The 22726-nt window shown below is 36.8% G+C and overlaps 1 protein-coding gene across 1 annotated transcript in view; it reads right to left on the reverse strand.

Moving 5' to 3' along the window:
- LOC129441787 (interleukin-6 receptor subunit beta) overlaps nt 1-22001 on the reverse strand; it is a 29354-nt gene extending 7353 nt beyond the window's left edge. Inside the window, exons 1-9 of the mRNA XM_055201470.2 lie at nt 21796-22001; nt 21406-21504; nt 14860-14980; nt 11324-11496; nt 8507-8655; nt 8214-8373; nt 5929-6011; nt 3133-3355; nt 715-903 (exon numbers count right to left, since the gene is read on the reverse strand). Of these exons, the coding sequence (XP_055057445.2) occupies nt 715-903; nt 3133-3355; nt 5929-6011; nt 8214-8373; nt 8507-8655; nt 11324-11496; nt 14860-14980; nt 21406-21466 (1159 nt within the window). The 5' untranslated portion in view covers nt 21467-21504; nt 21796-22001. The remainder of the gene's footprint in view (nt 1-714; nt 904-3132; nt 3356-5928; nt 6012-8213; nt 8374-8506; nt 8656-11323; nt 11497-14859; nt 14981-21405; nt 21505-21795) is intronic.
- Between the last annotated feature and the right edge of the window lie 725 nt (nt 22002-22726).

Below are 22726 nucleotides of genomic sequence, written 5' to 3' on the forward strand. Positions count from 1 at the left end.
AAACGCATTTGACCAAAATTGCTTTTGTGGTGTAGAGAAGCTACAAGAGACCGCCGACTCTCCGCTTATTGATCTAATGTGTGATGTACCGAGTTTTACACACAGTGTTCATCGCGATATTTAGATTTTCATTGATAAAACTAAAGCGCTGCTCTCCGCCTCTTTCATTTGTTTAAGTTTGAAGTTGTGCGAACTTATTTCATCAATTGCTATGAAATATTAGAGAAAGATGTTACATATACTCATACAAAACACTGTAGAGGATGTTTACTAACAACACAAGCAGCAGACTCTGACATAATATTAGTTTGCGTCAATTTAAACCCTTCAGTTTTCCCACTCGCGTTTAAATAACTCGCCCATAGACCACCCTCTCAGTCATCAGGACAGAAGTCAAAGTGGACAAAAGAGACGGATTAAAACACCAGGTGTAAACATGAATGTGTCTCTCTCGTCCACTTGTGATCCGATTGACTAAAAATCATCTTAAACAGCCCCTAAATGGTGCATATTTGGATTTTTAAAGGGGTACCATCCCAGTGACAGCTTTTGTACCTTTTTTCACACACAAATAATCGTAATTAGACTAAAACCATTTTAAAACTATTGACATTATTATCACATTTGACAAATGTGTTTAAAATGCTGTGAAAAAAATCAACAATCCCATGGTGCATCTTTCTTATAAGATAAAGGAGAGCAAAACTATCAGACCTGTGAGAATAAAACTTCTCGATGTTTCATTTAAGTGTTGCCAGTGCAGACCCGTTGTTTCATTGTGAAGTATATAAATCCACTGCACCACACAGCCGGTCTCTGATTGGTTCGGTGCAGTTGTCCATTCCAGCTTTAGTCGGGTCTCATCCAATGAGATGACGCTGATACTTGGCGGAGGTGGGAGTTCTAATATAGGAAACAGATGATATGTTTGAGATAAATTATGCTATAGTTCATTCAAAGTTTATTTAAAGTATTTGTGCAGAAGCTCCCAATACTGACATGATCAGCATTTCATCAACTACTTGGTAGCATTTTTTATCAAACTAGTTGTTTTGTGTTGGATATTAGATTTAGACAGGACATGCATTGGCTTTTTTGCACATATACATTCTAAAAATGCTGGATATTCGACAATTAGCACTGGGTCAAAAAGGGTAAACCATACAGTTAAATAAACACAGAAAATGTTAGACCCAACAATGGGTAAAAACAACCCAGCTTTATTTAATGTGAATGTTCCTGCCAGTTTACTGAACAAACAATGAACTAAACCACCAAAAAACTAAAACAACAGCAATGAACATTTAACAACAATGCTGGTGATGTGACTTGCATAACTTTGCAATGTTTGTTTTTACTGGAGAAAGTACAGGTTGTTTTCTACAGACAGTTCACTGCCTGTTTTTATTTAATGCAAATAAGTGCCAAGAACTTCTCTTCACAAAGCAACTTAAAGGAAAACACCACCATTTTTCAATATTTTACTATGTTCTTACCTCAACTTAGACAAATTAATACATACCTACCTTTTCAAATGCGTGAACATCTTTGTACAGTGTGTTGTGAATGTGTTAGCATTTAGCCTAGCCCCATTCATTCCTTAGGATCCGAACAGAGATGAATTTAGAAGCCACCAAACACTTCCATGTTTTCCCTATTTAATGACAAGATAAAAATGAGACCTATATTGTATGTGAAGAGCACTTCTTCCTCGGGCGCAGTAATATTGACTGAAGTTTGAGCGAAAGGGGAAGTAGTCAGGAGATATGATGTTACTGCGCACCAAGGTCTAAGTGCTGCAAACTAAGTGCTCTTCCACCATACAATATAGTTTAAATTTTTTATCCCCTTAAAAATCGCCACGTTTTATTTTGTGCCACCATACTTACTCGTGTAACTACTCATGTAACAGTCTTTAAATAGGAAAAACATGGAAGTGTTGGGTGGGTTCTAAATTCTTCTCTGTTTGGATCCTAAGGAATGAATGGGGCTAGGCTAAATGCTAACACATTCACAAGGATAGGTATGTATTAATTAGTCTAAGTTGAGGTAAGAACATAGTAAAATTTTGAAAAAAATGTGGTGTTTCCCTTTAAAGGATTAGTCAATTTTCTTAAAAAAAATCCAGATTATTTACTCACCACCATGTCATCCAAAATGTTGATGTCTTTCTTTTTGTTCAGTCAAGAAGAAATTATGTTTTTTGAGGAAAACATTGCAGGATTTTTCTCATTTTAATGGACTTTCATGGACCCCAACACTTAACAGTTTTAATGCAGTTTAAAATTGCAGTTTCAACAGACTCTAAACGATCCCAAAGAAGCATAAGGGTCTTATCTAGTGAAACGATTGTCATTTTTGGCAAGAAAAATAAAAAAATGCACTTTTAAACCACAACTTCTCGTTTACAAGTGTGGAGAAAGAGGACCATTCCGACGTTGTTGTATGTCGAATGATACCAATTAATGTCTGTGTGTCAGTTTATTGTTTAAAATGGTCCGCAAATGTGTGTTTCATATATGTAACACGTGACCTTACCACGGCATTACACAATTACATGAGGTCGTGCTGTCGCATCACAGGACCGGAGATAGGTGAGAAGTGGTCTAAAAGTGCATATTTTTTATTTTTCTTGCCAAAAATGACAATTGTTTTGCTAGATAAGACCCTTATGCCTCGTTTGGGATTGTTTATGGTCCTTTGAAACTCCGTTGAAACTTCCATTTTAAACTGTTACGTGTTGGGGTCCATTAAAGTCCATTAAAATGAGAAAAATCCTGGAATGTTTTCCACAAAAAAACATAATTTCTTCTCGACTGAACAAAGAAAGACATCAACATTTCGGATGACATGGTGGTGAGTAAATTATCTGGAATTTTTTTAAGAAAATGGACTAATCCTTTAATATGCATTCAATGTATACTTTTTTATTCAGTACAGTATTTGTGTTTCCTTGAGATTCAAACCTATAATATTTGCATCACTAATGCAATGCACTGTCAATTAAGCAACAGGAAGCTCAGGTTTACACTGACACTGGCATTGGGCTGTAGTACAGAGGCTGGACACATTCATTTTTGGTCTGTACACAAACTAGTTTCAGAATCAAGTTACTTTTCAACACAAACTTACTTTTATCCGTGTGTCCTGGTATATAGATATAGGATGGAGGTGAAGTCCCAGCTGAGTTAGCAGCTGTCAGGCTACAGTTACAGGCATTCAGAGACACAGTGAGGTCACAGGAGGTTTTGGAGGAATCCAGAGTGCCGCAGGTCCACTGCGATGAATCCACATCACTGCGGCATGATGCTGTGTAACTGAGCACGACACCATTCGCTTCAGGCCAGGAGAGAGGCTGAATGAGAAATTTTAATCCAAAATATCAGAACGTCAGTGATTCAGAGTTAACCATTTTTAATATATTTTTTTCTTGTGACTGAATGGCCGAACCCTGTGAGAAAGGTTTAAGGTAATACTGAAATATTTCATTTTTAATTACAGAGCACCATTGGTACTTGTTAAGATCTCTTTTGAACAAAGAAGATATGCAAATTTACTATGTCCCATAGGAGAAACATGTTACATTGGCATACCTGTACCTGTATTTTAAAGAAGAATGTCTAAAATGCATTGTTGTCGAGAATACTAAGATATTTCATTTTTGTTAAGACATTTTATTAATAGGTTTTCTCTTCTATGGGATAACATCATTCATATGTAAATGATAACTGTTATTAAAATTAAAATGCAACAGAAGATCATAAATAAATCTAATTGGATTGCAAACATAACACTTTGTCTGAATCACAGCTACAGTATGTGTCACCCTGATAACTTCATATTGTTGCAGCTTTTCAAATACTCCCAGTACACAAGATGAAAAATAAACACCCACAGCAAAACTGATTCATTAAACACAACCATGTGTCTGGAGGTTATTATTAAGTAAGTATTTTATTGCAAGCATTGGATTGGAGACTAAACTGCTTACATAAACCTATTAACTTAAAATAAAACTATGAGTAATAGCTTGAAAGGACCAGCTATCATTAATTCTCATTATGAAATTCAAAAGTTTCATTCTGCGTATATAAAGCGAACACATCCTACACATCGAGGGGGCACAACGGTGTAAAAAACCGAGATCAGAGTCCATCTAAAACCTCAAAATCTGTTCCCCTCTCTCCACATCCTCTCAGCTCAAAGCACCCTAAATCTCACCCATAAACTGTGTATGAAATACCACATGCTGTTTGGATTTATTCTGGATTAAGTCTATGCTAATTGCCTCCTAGCTGAACAAAGTTGTTATGTAATTGCGTTACTATATGTGGGCTATATCAAATATCAGAGAAATAGTCTGCACTTCTCGTTAGTGTTAATTAAGTTGTTTTATACTCACATTATTTACTATATCAGGCCATGCAGACGGCACTGACCCCTGATTACTGTCTAAACTCTGCACTAAGTTGCGATATAGGTGATTGCATGGTTGCATGGGTAGGGTTTTAACCATAGCATGCAAGCATGGGGCGGCATTGTTAAATTGCTTCAGACATTTCCTTTGGTTATATGGTCAGACTAATTACTTAACTAGATTGTTATGTATACCAAAAGCGTCTGCAAATGCATCAATGTGTAGCCCAGTGCTAGAGCATCGCGTTAGAAGTGCAAAAAGTCATTTTTTTTCACGTAGTGAATTGTATGCAATGTAAGTCATTTTGGATAAAAGCGTCTGCCAAATGCATACATGTAAATGTAAGGGACCATATAAAAAGTTTACATATTATGTATAGACGGTTTCATCGGATGCACGTGCGCTGACGCAGTACACGTCTGGATCCGAACTTTACTTCCAGTTTCGTTTTTTTAATGGTCTGACTAGTTAAACTGATCTCTTGAACAAATGCTTTGTCGTTTTGGTTTCCAAGGTAATCTATGTGTTGTTTTTTGCTTGTTATATAAATAAACTATGTTTAAAGAACTTTGTTGTTATTTATTCTTAGCAGAGTTTACCGGAAGTTACGTGCGTACCACGACAGACGCTTTTTAATGTTGTTACTGCTGAAACCGTCTATAAACAAACCTGCTTTTTAATTGATAGCGATGGTCAAACATAATTTTACAATTACACACATAACACGACCCTGTCATTTTTTTACATGGCTATGGGCGCTTAACTTTAAAACGTACTTGTATGTGTATGTATATATATATATATATATATATATATATATATATATATATATATATATATATATATATATATATATATATATATATATATATATATATATATATATATAGGTTGGTGAAAGGATTTTGAACTCTTGTTATTTTTAGTGGAATGAAATGAGAAAAGGAAATGAGAAAACTCTTCATCTTCGTCCTCATATAGAAACACAAGACAGATTTATAATGATGACTGGATTTTCATTTTTAGATTTCTAGATCTATTCCTTTAATAGGACAACATTGTAGTAAAAAATGTGTTTTTAATATCTTTCCAAGTAGTAATAATTAGATAAAAATGCACTTGAATCTGTGCTTTACTGTCGATGTGGTCACAGCTGAAGGGGCTTCTCCTCACCGTGCACTTTATTCACAATATTGCTCATACTTGATTGTTTAAACAATAGCTTGTAAAAAATGTGTGTAAAATACGTTGCAGCTTATTTGCTAAATGAAAAGACTTCTCATACTTAATACTTGAGTGGGTACAGAAACAGGATGTGGGCTACAATGTTTTTGAGATTTAAGCTGACATAAGGAAATATAAGATGGTCTGATTAGATAAGAAAGATGTTTTATCACAAACACGAGCATAGATGGGTACTAATAAATCCCTAATATCCTTAGCATAGGTCTCTTTCTTTTTTTCAATACAATCCAAGTATATTTAATTTATTGCATAGATTAAAAGCAAACCTTCCAAAGCAGGCTAAGCTGTCTCTTTCTTGTTTCTTCTGCTGGTCTTATGTGTCTCCACAGTCGAGGAGCAGCAGATGGGGCTAAGAAATAAATAATCACAACATTTTACCACAATGTCCAAAGACAGATATCTCTAAAATCACAATTGACCAACAATTGAAGGGGACATAAGTGTTATAATTTGGTCCCGAGTGCTTCTATCAACTTTGAAAATGTGAAGAAGATCAACCCAAATAGTTTTGGTAAACCGTTCTCTGCAAGCATGTGAAAAAATAGCTCATTGAAATTTGGCTCCCCTTGTGATGTCAAAATCTGCACTATCCATCCGCAGCACCACCATTTAGTGCAGAGATCAGCTCATCTGCATTTAACGGACCAACATGATCTCACAAAGTTCCATGTTATAGTCACAGAATATTTTGCTCATTTATCCATGTCATTGTCATGGATCTCCGCATTTTTCCATGTCCATACCATGGACTTTCTTTTCCGTCAGTTTCTTTTCTGTCAGTTTCACGTATTGGTGACTCAATTGTTTTTCTTATTTTTAACCTCTTGAAAAGCACCCGCACTCTAGTCCAAACCATGAAAAGACCTACTTTCAGTATGCACATAGCTATGGTATCATGGACACTTTGAGCTTCTTTTTTTAGGTTTCAAAATTATTTTAAGTTAAAAATTAAAAAAGTTAGAGGGCTGAAGTACCTTGGAATAATTTTTTTTTGCATAACATCTTCCTTATTCCCAAAAAACTTAATGATAAATATGTGTGTGAAACCTAGAAATGCAATGAACCCAAAGCCACAAGTCTACAGAAGTTATGTTTCACGTTTGAGGTCAATAGGCCCAAAAATGAGGTTTTTGCAAGGGTTTTTGTAAGACTAGTGCCTTTTCTAAGTGCCAGTCAGCCACAAAATAAAAGTCTTTTGTTAACATTCATACACATTTGTTCTTTTTATTATTTATCCTTATGTTAGCATACAAAATGCAGATTACACACCAGGAAATAACACGTCACATAAAGATTGTTGGATTCGTTCTAATTGGGTACACTTTCTGTCTATCATTATTTTCCATGAAAAAATTTCATTGGAGGAACGAGCAGCCCAGCTAGCAGAAAAAAGTTCTAAAAACGTTCCCTGAAAGTTCCCAAGGCTCCCCAAAATGTTTTGCCAATGTAAAAAGTGTCCAGTTTTCTTTTAGTTCTAGGAACGTTTCTGTGTTGTCTGAACGTTAGAGGAATGTTACATTTACCATTTTTAAACAATATGACAATGTCATGTTTTAATGTTCACACAATGTTTAAAACAACAACTGTTTATTATATTGACTTGTTTAATTGTTATGTAAATGACAGAGAAACATTGCATTTTATTATTTTATAAAACATTTTTGCTGAATGTTCAGTAAATATATTGCTGTAGAAAACACAATTCACTTATTAGGTTTAGATGTTGATGTTTTGTTTCATTTTAAGTTACCATTATTGTGATTCGTGTTTGTTTTAGTTGGACTCTTGACACTTTCGCGTGTTTTTGCATGGGTTTGGGGTTAGATTTGGGGTTTGGGTTAGGAAGTCACTTTAACTATTGGTTTATACAATATTTACCCGGATTTTTAAACAATTGTCGCCTGACGTTAGGGTTAGAGTTGGGTTTGGATGTCATTTTATGTTACAGAAAGTCGTTCTAACCCCAAACCCACGCGAAAATGGTAAGAAAATAGGAAAAACAATTGAGTAACGAAAGACTTATTTTACATCTTAAAAAGTCTTGTAAAATGTCCCCTTTAAAGCTGACATCAACTGTACCATAACTTTGTGCTAACTTAAATGGCGCCTTTTTCACGCTCATTTCAACTACTGTGCACTGTCTCACGCAACTCTGTATAGAGCCCCTTATTCATCGATGATTGGTGTTTTTAACTGGAAGGCGGGACTTCCACCACCATATTGGGTGTTGCATTGTCTCCAATTCATAGTAACAGAAATGCTCTTGCTATATCCAATATTTTTGGTAATACTGAAATGCAATGTAACCTTAATGGTCACAAAGTGTAGTGATACAATGATATATAGGCAGGGCATTGATTTTGGGTCTCATTTTCATTAAATCATTGCATTGTATTATTTGTTGGCATTCAGACACCTTGATATCTATATATCAGCCACAAAAAACCATACTGGTCAATCACTAAACTAAACATTCTCAATGCAATATATAGCATTAAGAGCTTTAAGCACCCTGTGGTCTGAGATGATCTATGGATGTATCATTCCTCACCTTTTTCTTCAGTCATGAAGTCTTTGGACGTCCATGAGCTCCAGTGAGTGGGCGCTCGACTGTCCTGAGCTCTCAGCTTCACTGTGTATCTGGACCCCGGGTATAAATCACATAGCTCCATCCTGTCCTTGGCATATGCTTGAAAAGTTTGTGACCAAGTCTACGACATGATGGAAGAAAGATCTTTGCATCAGACGTGAGCACAATATTTGTTTAATAAGATCTGTTGCATGTATATTGCAGTGGAGTTGTAGTTTTCCTCACAAGGGAGACATTAGGAGACGTGTGCAAACCTGCTCATGTGTCGTGTACTCCATTTGGAGCCATCTGAAGGATTTCTCACGATTAGGGAGGGTGTATCGCATTTTCCAGCCCATCTGCACACAGTCGGATCGCCCTGCCGCTGGGCCGAGAAGCGTTATTGCTGGAGGATGAAGTTTGACTGTAGTATTCAAAGTGAATATAACGAAATAAAAAGAAAGACAAATACAGAGAATATAAGTAAACATTTTTAATTTCATTTTCACATTTATTAGTATGGCACTTTTCACAATGCATATCGTTTCAAAGCAGCTTTACAGTAAGTTTATGTTTTTATCTTACCAGAGGTCACATAAATCCTTTAAGCAATGATAAGGTGCAAAAAGTAGTTCAGAACACTTATCTTAAAAAGTTATACAGTAGTGGCTTTGCCCAGGATGAGCGTTAAGATATATACACTCACCTAAAGGATTATTGTCATTAATGCAATTATCTAATCAACCAATCACATGGCAGTTGCTTCAATGCATTTAGGGGTGTGGTCCTGGTCAAGACAATCTCCTGAACTCCAAACTGAATGTCAGAATGGGAAAGAAAAGTGATTTAAGCAATTTTGAGCGTGGCATGGCTGTTGGTGCCAGACGGGCCGGTCTGTGTATTTCACAATCTGCTCAGTTACTGGGATTTTCGCGCACATCCATTTCTAGGGTTTACAAAGAATGATGTGAAAAGGGAAAAACATCCAGTATGTGGCAGTCATGTGGGCAAAAATGCCTTGTTGATGCTAGAGGTCAGAGGAGAATGAGTTGACTGATTCAAGCTGATAAAAGAGCAACTTTGACTCAAATAACCACTCGTTACAACCGAGGTATGCAGCAAAGCATTTGTGAAGCCACAACACGCACAACCTTGAGGCGGATGGGCTACAACAGCAGGAGAACCCACCGGGTACCACTCATCTCCACTACAAATAGGAAAAAGAGGCTACAATTTGCACGAGCTCACCAAAATTGGACAGTTTAAGACTGGAAAAATGTTGCCTGATCTGATGAGTCTCGATTTCTGTTGAGACATTCAGATGGTAGAGTTAGAATTTGGCGTAAACAGAATGAGAACATGGATTCATCATGCCTTGTTACCACTGTGCAGGCTGGTGGTGGTGTAATCGTGTGGGGGATGTTTTCTTGGTACACTTTAGGCCCCTTAGTGCCATCGTTTAAATGCCATGGCCTACTTGAGTATTGTTTCTGACCATGTCCATCCCTTTATGACCACCATGTACTCATCCTCAGATAGCTACTTCCAGAAGGATAATGCACCATGTCACAAAGCTCGAATCATTTCAAATTGGTACAATGAGTTTACTGTACTAAAATGGCCCCCACAATCACCAGATCTCAACCCAATAGAGCATCTTTGGGATGTGGTGGAACGGGAGCTTCATGCCTTGGATGTGCATCCCACAAATCTCCATCAACTGCAAGATGCTATCATATAAATATGGGCCAACATTTCTAAAGAATGCTTTCAGCACCTTGTTGAATCAATGCCACGTAGAATTAAGGCAGTTCTGAAGGCGAAAGGTGGTCAAACACAGTATTAGTATGGTGTTCCTAATAATCCTTTAGGTGAGTGTATGTAGTATAGAAACATACAGTATAGCATATACTGGATAGCAACGTGTGAACATAAAACAAGTGTGATAGGACAACTTAAAAACCTTTTGTAATATTATGTCTACACTGAAAAAAAGTGAAACGTTGGATCAACTTAAAAAATTACTTTAATTGGTAACATTTAATATTTTTCAATATTTAAAAAAGTGAAATTTTAAGTTGATAAAAGCTGTTACAAATTGAAGTAATTTTTTAAGTTGACACAACTTATTACTTTTTACAGTGCTTTACAGCAAACATTTCAGTCATGGCCGTCCATGTACCCAATAGCTTTGCATAAAACATACAATAATATAAAATTGTGCAAAATAATTTCTCTGTTAACACAATACCAGAGGTTATCAGCGGCTCACTGAAAAGACAATTCAAGTCTTGTAGCTTAAATACTGTATTATATGGAGAAAATATTGCTTTGAATTTACTTATGCCACAGAATATTAAACACATGTATCAACACGTAGGGTAAATATTACAAAGTTTGATGAAAATGCATGCCAATAAAACAAGTCTCCTGTGAGCACTGTGTCAAGGAAGAAATAAAATAAAGATATAAATGAAAGTGTGTATTATTTATAATTTTATCTTTAAAGAGCACCTATTTTATTGCTAAAAAACAACTTAATTTTGTATATTTGGTATAATACAATGTGTTCGCAGGGTTTATGGTTAAAAAACACATTATTTTCCACATACCGTACCTTTTTCTGGCTCCAGATTTTACTCTCTTCCTGAAACGCACGGATTTGAAAAACTCCCTGATTGGCCAGCTAATCTGTATGTTGTGATTGGTCTGAATACCTCTGACGTCAGACGGAAACGTGACGCTACTTACCATGTTTGAAAGATTCGGTTGCTAACAGGAGTTAACTTACAGGCTGTGAGTCCAAGCGGGAGGAATTATGATAATGTCGGTCTTGTCTACATCACCAATCCCAGAAAGTAAACTGTTGCCTACAATCTGTGTGTTTGTTGTAGTCCAAGAAAAGAGATTTACTTTGGAGACAATACCTCGTGTCATCATTTATTTGGGGTTTGTACTTTTTGCATTTCGTTAACATGTACTAATACACACTTGCACACCAAAGGAAATTTAAAAACCTAAATCGGACAATAGGTGCTCTTTAAAATAAATAAAATATTATACTGTGTTTGTGTGTTATAAAGTGTAAACACCTTGATTGATGCCATTGAAACAGAAGTGTGGTGAGCGTATGGATCCATCGCTTGTGACCGCCAGCACATCCGCACAGAAACAGTGGAAAGCAGAATTAATTGGCTGTATGGAGCAATGAGATCCTCTGGTGTCACACAGGCCCTCTGAGAAGAAGCTACTATCACAATCCGTTCTGTGCAGAATTACACAAGAATATAAAAAACGCACACACTAAATGCTCAAATTACAACTATGATACAGGTTTTGCAGCCTTATAAGATATGATGACATTTCTCCGCAAGTTCCACAACAAGACTGACCAACAAGTGTCTGGAAGAACCAATGTCTAAAGGGGACATTTCACAAGACTATTTCAAGATATCAAATAAAACTTTGTTGTCCCCAGAGTACATATGTGAAGTTCTAGCTCAAAATACCACATAGATCATTTATTATAGCATGTTAAAATTGCACACTTTGTAGGTGTGAGCAAAAATTTGCTAATTTTGGGTGTGTCCTTTTAAATGCAAATGAGCTGCTCACTGCACTAAATGGCAGGGCCATGGTTGGATAGTGCAGATTAAGGGGAAGTATTATCCCCTTTTGACATCACAAGGGAAGCATAATTTTTTCACATGCATGCAGAGAATAGTTTACCAAAACTAAGTTACTGGGTTGATCTTTTTACATTTTCTGAGTTGATAGAAGCGCCGGGGACCCAATTATAGCACTTAAACATTGAAAAAGTCAGATTTTCATAATATGTACACTTTAATAAATGCACGTAGTATCATTGAACAATGGAGTTCTTTAGAGAACCGCTATTGCTACTGTTTATCAGTAAATCCAATATTAAAGGTATAGCGAAAGATTTTCGTTTTCCGGGTGGATCACCTATATTATTGGTCATCCCAGATGTCAATCATTCTGATGATATGTTGACGTATAACCGTCGTACGTGCTCGTCCCTAGTTCTGCACATGCGCACTTTCACGTGTATGTGTGTTGTGCTACGGTTTCAACCATTCATTGAAGCTCGCGTTCTCACTGTGTTTTTTTTTCAAAATGTCTGAGGGTCGCAAGAGACTACAAGTGTCTACAAATTGTATGACAAGAAGAGAAAGGACTATGAAGAAAGAAACAAGACCAGAGTGTTTATGGGAGACTATTTCACACGCTGGCCTCTGGCGACAGGTTGGGCTTCCCATGCAAAGTTTCTACTGGAAAGGTACATTTTGTCATGCTATTTGGAGAAATCCATTTAAAATCACTGCTAGTAAAAGTTGATGTAAGCTATGATTAGCGATGCTAGCACTGGCACAAGTCACGAACCGCACAGACACGGTGCCGACAGCAACTTGTAAACAGAGCGAAGAGAAGAACTGAGCTCCTGCATGCTCTCTCTCTGTCTCGTGCACGCGTTTAACAGGCGTTCCCTCTCGGGAAGAGGGAGAGTGTGGCGAGTGTGCATTTTTTTTTTATGTGGCGGGGCGGTTCTTTTAAATAATTTGGGAAAACCTTCCGCTATACCTTTAAAAATCTTAAACTTTAAAAATCAGAATCATATACCTCAAGAATCCAATAAAGCCCGAAAGAATAGGGTTTTTTTGCTAATATGCTAATGCTAATGCATACATACTAAGTGCTAAGCATAGATATGTATACATAGATGTGTCATTAGCAGCTGTTTCTATGGACTGTTGCAAGTCGTCAGCCATATTGAAACACTCCAATGAGATTTGTAAACCAGTGTTGCCAATCGGATTACTTTAAAGGGGTCACACCGTGAAAATTAGACTTTTTTTATGTATAAGTGCTATAATTGGGTCCCCACTGCTTCAATCTAGAAAAGTGTGATAAAGATCAATTCAGTAACTTATTTTGAGTAAGCCATTTTCTGCAAACATGTGAAAAAAATAGGTCGTTCAGATTTCGCCTGTTTTGTGAGGTAGGTAGCAAGGTGAATTACAATAATACCGCCCCCTTCATCTGCACCATCCAACCACAGCACTTCCATTTAGTACAGAGAGAAAGAGAGAGAAAAAATTATTGACAGCACAATTGAGTTTCAATTACATCAAACCACCATCATTGTGATCAGTGTTTGCGTTTCATCCACTCATTTGCATTTTAAATGACACACCTAAAAACGGCACACTTTTGCTCAGGCCTACAAATTTGTGATTTTAACATGCTATAATAAATTATCAATATGGTATTTTGAGCTAAAACTTCACATACACAGTCTGGGGACACCAAAGATTTATTTTACATCTTAAAAATATCTCATAATATGACCCCTTTAAACCCGTTGACGCGGGAAGGATTTAAGGTAATACTATTTTATTTATTAAAGTAAAGTTTGGGCATTTGGGAAAGGGTGATTGGTATAGATTTTATTGCAAATCTGGCAACCCTGCCAAAGGGTGCATGAACCCTCAAGAGCAAGCTGATCGTGTGCCCAAAAGCGTAGTATTTCACCCCAAAAAAACTAATTTTACAATGCTGACTTCTCATTAGAGATGTATAAAATGTAAATCATTCATATAATGAGCATTAATATTAAACATTAAAGTAGTGAAGTTTCTTTACATTTTATATACACAGAGCTTAAATTCATTGCAAATTCCTGTCCTCGTTTAATTGACAGGATACATAGGCCATGATTAACGTCTGTTTTTAAGTTACTGGCCGATACCTGATAGTGTGAAAAATTGCTTTTATTGACCGATACCGATTATTGGCCGATATATAGGTGCATCTCTACTTCTCATAATATGAAATTATAAAGTAACTTTCTGTATTCACTTGCATTGAATAAAGAAAGTCATACAGGTTTCATCATAAGCAGGCGTGTAGATATGATTTAAATATTATATTTTAATGTCATTTGCTATTTTTAATTTTGGGGTAACATTGCGGTGGTTACCTCCCACCAGTTTCCCCAGAACTACGCCCCTGAATGTGATGACACACTTTCATTTGTGGTTTGACTGTTCCTTTAAGTGTTGCCATGCATACTTTAAAGTATCTTTGATCTGTTTTCAAATAAGTTCATAACCACACTAAAAGGTGGTTAACCACTTTCAAATCAAGACGGGCGAGCGTGTGTATCAGTTTCTGAAGATTGCTAAGGCAATAAAAGAGATAAGTTAAAATCATAAACACGAACTTCAAAACAACACCAAAATTAGTTGTGAAATGACTTCCGTTTGACTCGAGTCTACATTTAATGTTCATCATTTATTAGGTTTGTTGCTCACCGAGGGCAAAATGAAAAGTTGGTTTCTATATAAACTATACCCAAGAGAGGCGTTAAATGTATTTATGACACAAAATGTCACCAAAGTGAATTGAAGCTGCTTATATAAGTACCTCTTAAAACTTATAATCACATCAACATGTCTGTGACAGAACTACAAGGTGAATTCCCTTATAAGAAGCACCTGGTACAGTGATGTTATCAGTTAATGATATGATATACTACGGTACTGACTGACTAATTATCACGTTTACCATATTATGATAATTCTTGTCATCGTAGAAAGTTTCTTACTTGTTAACTTGAAGTCTGTAGCTGCTGTGGTCAACTGTATGGTTAGTTGTTTCCCAGTAACACGTGATACTGGTGTACTCCAGGACCTCACACTTTATGATCGACAGTGTTGATGGTAATGCTGAGAGAGATACAATAAAATATGTTCAGAGAAGATGGCATTTATATAAAAAACTTTTCAATGAAACTTAAACTTCCCATGGCCGGTTACCTACATTAATATTCATGTATTCATTTAGCAGATGCTTTTATCCAAAGTGAATTAGGAATGAAAGAGCATTTTAACATTTTGTCAATGAGCTAACAATAAATGTAATATACAAACCCATGAATACAAGTAGGACTAGAGCTGATGAACAACATGAAGGACAGAGGTTTTTATTAATTTATGTAAAACAGAGATAGGCCGCTTTTCCATTATCATTGTGTGTTCACAACATATTAAGATATTCATTTGGAGAATATGATTCACAATCAGTGTTGAAGATTTTAGACTTTACAGCTAGAGAAATTATATAGCTCCCATTGACTTACAATAATCAGATATCAACATATAAAACATTTATAACACACTTTGGCCTTGTGCATATTGAATCCATACAGCACCAACAAACAACCAGCAAAACAGATCAGGTTTCATATAAAGGGCAAGAGCTGATCCACTGCTTTAGGAGTTCCCAGAAAGACAAATTACAATTATGATTTAGGCACATTTACATTTAATAAATTCAACTTAATGCTTTTATTCAGGGCAACTTACAGCGCCTTCAAGCCACACATTTTAAGTATGTGTGGTCTGTCTTAAGGGGTGGTCACACTAGATTTTTCTTTCTATGGACATCCATACAAGCGTATGCAAATGCATCATAAGCTTGTTCAAAATTATCTCGTCTCAAATTCATTTCACGTAAAAAAAATATGTGGCCGGTAGAAAACCGGTATATCACGGTGTAACCTTTCTCTATAGACCATTTCAAAAGATGTAAACAACACTGGTCCAGAAGCACTCCCTGTTTCAGTTTTTTTAACAATAGATAAATGTTGGGATAAAATACAATCAACATAACATATACAAACCCTGAAATAACTGAAGTTAAACAAAAAACTTAAAGATATATGTGAAAAAAAGAAAACAAACTGTAACAGGAAGTGTTTCTGTTTACATCTTTTAATGGTCTATACTTAAAAGCATAATGGACAAAGCCAAAGATCTTGTATTGATAAAGCGCTCCCTGCCCATATTCTCAGTAACGTCTGAAAAATATTTGCATGCAAAAACTCTAGTTTGGCCACACCTTAACGCCGTGTCCTAACCACACGCGATCGTTCTATTTACTTCCATTCATATGCATGCAAATGCATCAGACCAAAAACAAAAGCTCATGCAGTGATATTTCACAATTTGCTGCATATCAAAGTAACCTTTCTCTCTATCGTAAAAAGCAAAATGGAAGCTAAATATCTTATATTGACGAACCGCTTCCCGCCCATATTTGCTATAATGTCCGAAAAATATTCGCAAACTCAAAGTCTAGTGTGACCGCACCTTTAATCCGACAGTGGATTCTACTCTAGAAAGTAATAGCTCCGCCCACACAGAGATCTCATTCAATTAACTACGAATGAACTGTTCTGATTGGCTGTGTTTTGTAGTTGATTGGGTTGCAATAAATTTTTGTAAACTTTGTTGGAGAAGCATTAATAAACTCTTGAGCATCACAAACTGTGGGCCACAAATGCTACTTTGGTCATAGATGTGCATGACTCCACCTTATAACAGATTCGTGTTTAATATCAATAGCAGCATACACTCACCTAAAGGATTATTAGGAACACCATACTAATATTGTGTTTGACGGCCTTTTGCCCTCAGGACTACCTTAATTCAACGTGGCATTGATTCAACAAGGTGCTGAAAGCATTCTTTAGAAATGTTGGCCCATATTAATATGCCATTTAAACAATGCCCAATTGGCGCCAAGGGGCCTAAAGTGTGCCAAGAAAACATCCCCCACACCATTACACCACCACCAGAAGCCTGCACAGTGGTAACAAGGCATGATGGATCCATGTTCTCATTCTGTTTATGCCAAATTCTGACTCTACCTTCTAAATGTTTCAACAGAAATGGAGACTCATCAGACCAGGCAACATTTTTCCAGTCTTCAACTGTCCAATTTTGGTGAGCTTGTGCAAATTGTAGCCTCTTTTTCCTATTTGTATGTGAGATTAATGGTTCCCGGTGGGGTCTTCTGCTGTTGTAGCCCATTCGCCTCAAGGTTGTGCGTGTTGTGGCTTCACAAATGCTTTGCTGCATACCTCGGTTGTAACAAGTGGTTATTTCAGTCAAAGTTGCCGGCCCGTCTGGCACCAACAACCATGCCACGCTCAAAATTGCTTAAATCACATTTCTTTCCCATTCTGACATTCAGTTTGGAGGTCAGGAGATTGTCTTGACCAGGACAACACCCCTAAATGCATTGAAGCAACTGCCATGTGATTGGTTGATTAGATAATTGCATTAATGAGAAATTGAACAGATGTTCCTAATAATCCTTTAGGTAAGTGTATATTATTATATTACTTTAGCCTAACAAATTAAGTTAACCAACTTCAACTTGTTTTTATAAGTTATAGTACAGTGTAGTTTACACAGAGACGACAAGGTGTCATTATCAAAAACTTACACTATAAGATGCATAAAAACTTTCCCGGATTCGGTTGAAAACCGAATGCTTAACTTCCGCGTTTTACTCAAGGCTGCTCTTCAGTTTCCGGTACGGGAGATTTATAGCGGAGTGAAGGCAGAATCGCTAAAATGGACTTACGAAATGTACAACCTGATGATAACAATTATACAAAATATATAATAAGTATATCAAAAACAGATGAATAGCACTGTTATCAGTGCAATTTCTAGCTAAAACATGTGGTAATGTAGATAGCAGTGTAGAAGTTGTCATGCTTTCCAGTGAGTCTAATGCTGTAAACCATGGGTCTTCAACCGGGGGTCCGTGGCCCCCAGGGGGTCCGTGATGGAACTGCAGGGGGTCCGCCAAATGATGTTTAACAACAAGCTATTTTTTACTTAAAATGTAAAATATATGTACAAAACGTAACGTCCCCTTTAAGTTGTGCACGTGCGTGGTCGCATAGGTTTGAAGGCGCGCGTTCAGTTTAGCCAGCGGACCAAAATAAAATATCTAACACACAGGACACACAGCAGGTGTGGCTAGAAGTTCTTTCCTCCCATCTTTAAAAATATACTTTCATACGTTTAAATGTCATTATGGTATTAAGTGCGAAGTATTTTTCTATAAAGTAAACAAGTTCCTGAATATCATTGCGCTCTACGACTGGAAGTAGTCCAGCATCCTGAGATGTCACCGGAAACACGTCAAGCGCCGCCATGAGTCCATTGAGCCAGGAACACACAAACGGGTTCTGATTGGCACACGCAAGAAATATGTTTCTGTAGTAAATGTTTTGTTGTTTTGGGTAATGGTTAAGTCAACACACACATTTATATTCATTTTCCACCTAGTTCATACTAAATCAACAAACAAAATGCTTAACTACTGAAACAGGTGATATACAGTTTATTTTAAAGACGGAGTCCATGATGTTGGAAAGCCAATGTTGATATTTGAAATCACCTAAACAAACACGCCCCTACCCCAATAGAATCTGGACCTTCTGTTGATAGACCCGCCCCACACATACGCAACCCGGCATTTGATTTGATTTGATTGGCTATAAGTGTGTTTTGGTAGTCGGCCCGTCTCCTTCTCCAAACCGTTTTTCAAACATCGTGGACTCCGCCTTTAATGTCAGTGTTCATGTAGCTCAACAGGTAAACAATTTTAGCGGTTTAAAAGGTCATGGGTTCAGGGAACACACCTAACTTATAGGAAAAGTATAGATTGTAATGCACTATATGTCGTTTTGGATAAAAGCCCCTGTCTGCACATTTTGGCAGTGAAAGATAAAGGTTAGAGCAAATGGAAAAGTTCCTAACTAAGATTTGTCTCAGTTAGCGTAAAACAGGCTAATATACGGATGGCAGGAGGTTGGAACAGTGTTCCTATAGAGCAGTAATTCTCAAAGTGTGGTCCGCGGACCACTAGTGGTCCGCCAAAAGATGACCTAAACTTTTGGTCCGCCAAAAGATGACCTAAACTTGGCAAGTATGTTTATACAATTTCACTTATTTAAGTATATTTTTAATGCACTTGCGAAACTGTGATATTAGTCATTGCCTTTCTGTTTTAATAACCTAAAAATGGGTCGGTTGGCTAAACCAAAGAGGAGTCAAAAGAAAAGATCAAGCTTCAACTGAGAGCAGCTAAGAATCCACAGATCTATTATGTATTAGTTTTTGTTTCATGTATAAAATGTAATTTCAGTAATTTTGGACATTAAGGGGAACATATTTTTTTTCAGTATTTTATTGTTACCATAGTTACAACCATAGACTTCATATACCCACCAACTCAGTTTTAAACTATTGGCACTTTGGAATGACATTAAGTGGGACCTAGGCTGTTATAGTATGTTTAATGTTTTTTTTCATATGTAGAGTTTGTTGTTCTTATTAAGCTGTAACTCATTTCACATTTACTTGTTCAAATGAAATAAAATTCATATAATAATTTCTGAACATAGGAATTGCATTTGTTTTTAAAAATTTGTTTGTGAATTGAAACAGATGCATATTAAACTTAAACTTAGCTTATCCTTCCTATTTTGTTGTTTTTTGGGGGAGTGTTAGAGTGGGATTCTGCTAGGTGGTCCTCAGAAAAAAATTGGAAGATAAAGTGGTCCTTGGGCTGAAAAAGTTTGAGAAACACTGCTATAGAGAGATCAGCTACAGTAGCTCATCTGTGGGATCGAACCACACGGGCCAGCTTTTGCTCCCCACGTGCATTAATGACCCTGTCGCCAGTTCACTTCACCCGGAAAATATATTTTCCTCAAAATTGATGTGTAAGAAGCAGGAAAAATGGCACTTTGGCAAGGGCGACTGGTAGTGTTGTAGTCAAGACCACCTAAACCGAGACCAAGTCATGACCAAAACCAAGACAGGCCAAAACCGAGACAAGACCAAAACTTTAAAGGGTTGAGACCAAGTCAAGTCCACGACCAATGCAAGTCACTGCATTAAAACACTTAATGAAAAAATGAGGAATATGCATATGGCACTTCTTGTCTGTGTGTATGCGTGTGTGTGTGTGTGTGTGTGTGTGTGTGTGTGTGTGTGTGTATGCCATCAGAGAAGTTGATAATCAAAGGCATTGCATATATGTGCTAATTTATCTTTGTCTAAACAAATAAAGGTGAACAAACACTAAAGAGCTGAAATCAACTTAACCATTATTCTGATCTGTCTTTACATGGCTTGCCATCCACTTAACACAATGCAGGTGTTTTTAGTAATAAAATTAGAAAAATTGTCATTGGGAGAAACTTAAACAATGCTTAAACAATGCCATCATCATATGCCAAACCTGAATAAACTGCATAAAATTAATGATAAAAAATTAATTCGTGATGTGCCATCAGTTGTGTTCTTGACCGGTCTTGAAATAAAATTCCTCTTTGTCTGAGACCGAGACCGGTCTTGAGAACTACAAGTGACTGGGTCAGAAAATCTCCAAAACTGCAGCTCCTGTAAGGTGTTCCCGGTCTGCAGTGGTCAGTACCTATCAAAAGTGGTCCAAAGAAGGAAAAGTGGTGAACCGGCGAGAGTGTCATGGGCGGCCAAGGCTCATTGATGCATGTGGGGAGCGAAAGCTGGCCAGTGTGGTTCAATCCAACAGACGAGCAATTGTAGCTGAAAATGCTGTAAAAGTGAATGCTGGTTCTAATAGAAAGGTCTAGTGGAGTCCATGCCTCGACGGGTCAGGGTTGTTTTGGTGGCAAAAGGAGGACCTACGCAATATTATGCAGGTGGTCATAATGTTATGGCTGACGGGTGTATTTACCGCATTATGGGTAAAACATAACCTAGCCATTTTTAAAGTGTACCTAAACCAAATTTAGTGTTCTGCATTTTGTATCATACTATCTATATGTTGGTGGTTCAATCAAACCAAATGGTTCATTAAAAACAAACATTATACAAATATGCCCTCCGGATATCACTTTTGGTCACTACTGTATATTTTATTTAAACTTTGTGCCATGCAACTTCCCCCCACATTCTTTAAAATAAAGGTTTGTAAACAGTTATTTGTATAACTGTATGGTTCCATAAAGAACCTTTAATAGTCACAGAACCTTTCTGTTAAACAGATGATGTTAGGTACAGCTGTCCCACTGCGTACTGTGGCCAAAAAACACTACATTACGTCTGTCACCTGGCTAGACCATTAGTCATATCATATGCTCAACTACATCTTACACTCAAATGTGCCAGAGAAAAACAAATTTGGCTGTATGGTTCTGTTTCACAAACCATTTCAGAATAAATCCTTTCGCTACACTTACACGTGAAAGTGCACGCTTAATAAGTTTAAACATTATTAGTAAAGCTGAAAACTTTACCTGCGGACAGGATTCTGCTGGTTGCACACATCCACAAAATAAATCCCGAGAGTTTCATCATTCAACTTCAGATTTCAACTTTTGTAGTAAAAACACCAGCTGAAATTCAAAAAAGTACATATGTCAATATAAAATGGTCAATTTTTTTAAAATTAAAGCAATGACATTCAGACCTGCTTCCTTTAAAAGTCGGGAATCAACATTTGGAAAATATATCTTATGCTGATAAAGCAAAATCTTACAAATCTCACTTTCCGTAATGAAACATCGAATAAGTTTAACTTTTGGCTGATAGATGTATGTCAAAATGTAGATATTTCTCGCAAATGGCAGCGCACGTTACGCAAACCACATAAATTAGCCACATGAAAACCAAAAGCATACACCTACCTGTTGCCTACTGTATCTCTGATGCGTGGATGCAGTCAAGGTCTCAAGACTTTCCGAAAGCATTTAAATGTCAAACTAATACCCGTGCCGATGACATAATCACGACGGGAGGTCTGATGATAATCGCATCAGATGACACGCGCGGAGAAGCTGTGCGTAAAAACGCGCCGCCGGAACACAACTGCCGTGCACGTGCATCAGTCTGTTTTGTGTTGAGTCTGTACCCACCCAGCAAAATCTGGTTGAAAAGACGTCGAAACGACGACTTCTCCAGGCGTCTTAATGACGTGAAATTCTGGTTGAAAAGTGAAAGGTGAAAAGACGTGTTTTTCATGTCGTTGAAAAGACGCCTATAAATCGACGTCTAGAAATAGGCTAAATTTGGTTGAAAAGTGAAAGGTGAAAAGGCGTGTTTTTCATGTCGTTGAAAAGACGTCTATAAATCGACGTCTAGATTAAGGCTAAATTTGGTTGAAAAGTGAAAGGTTAAAAGACGTCTTTTCATGGTCGTTGAAAAGACGTCTATAAAAGGGCTAAATTTCTATATTATTTCCTATGTCTTTCCAAGGGTTTAACCTCATTTTAAGAATGAATTATATAATATTAATTATACTATTATTATTAGGCTAATAATTGTCTCAAAATAGGACAGCTAACATAAAGGTAATACGAATTTATATGTTAAATACACATATGACATGAATATTTAATTAATTGTTTTGTTTTTTCAGCCATAATTTATCCCTCACCTGGCATGGTTAAGGTTCTTACCTTCATGATCAGTTATCCTTGTTGTCCCACTATTTGACTGCATTTCTAATGACACAGAAAACCTTTTGTGTTCTGCTATTTATACCAGAAACTGCCTTTCACATGCATATGATCTGAGATAGGCATACATACATATATGGAATTGTTTTAAAATTCAAAT

This window comes from Misgurnus anguillicaudatus, chromosome 2, assembly GCF_027580225.2.
Source record: "Misgurnus anguillicaudatus chromosome 2, ASM2758022v2, whole genome shotgun sequence".
NCBI lineage: Eukaryota > Metazoa > Chordata > Actinopteri > Cypriniformes > Cobitidae > Misgurnus > Misgurnus anguillicaudatus.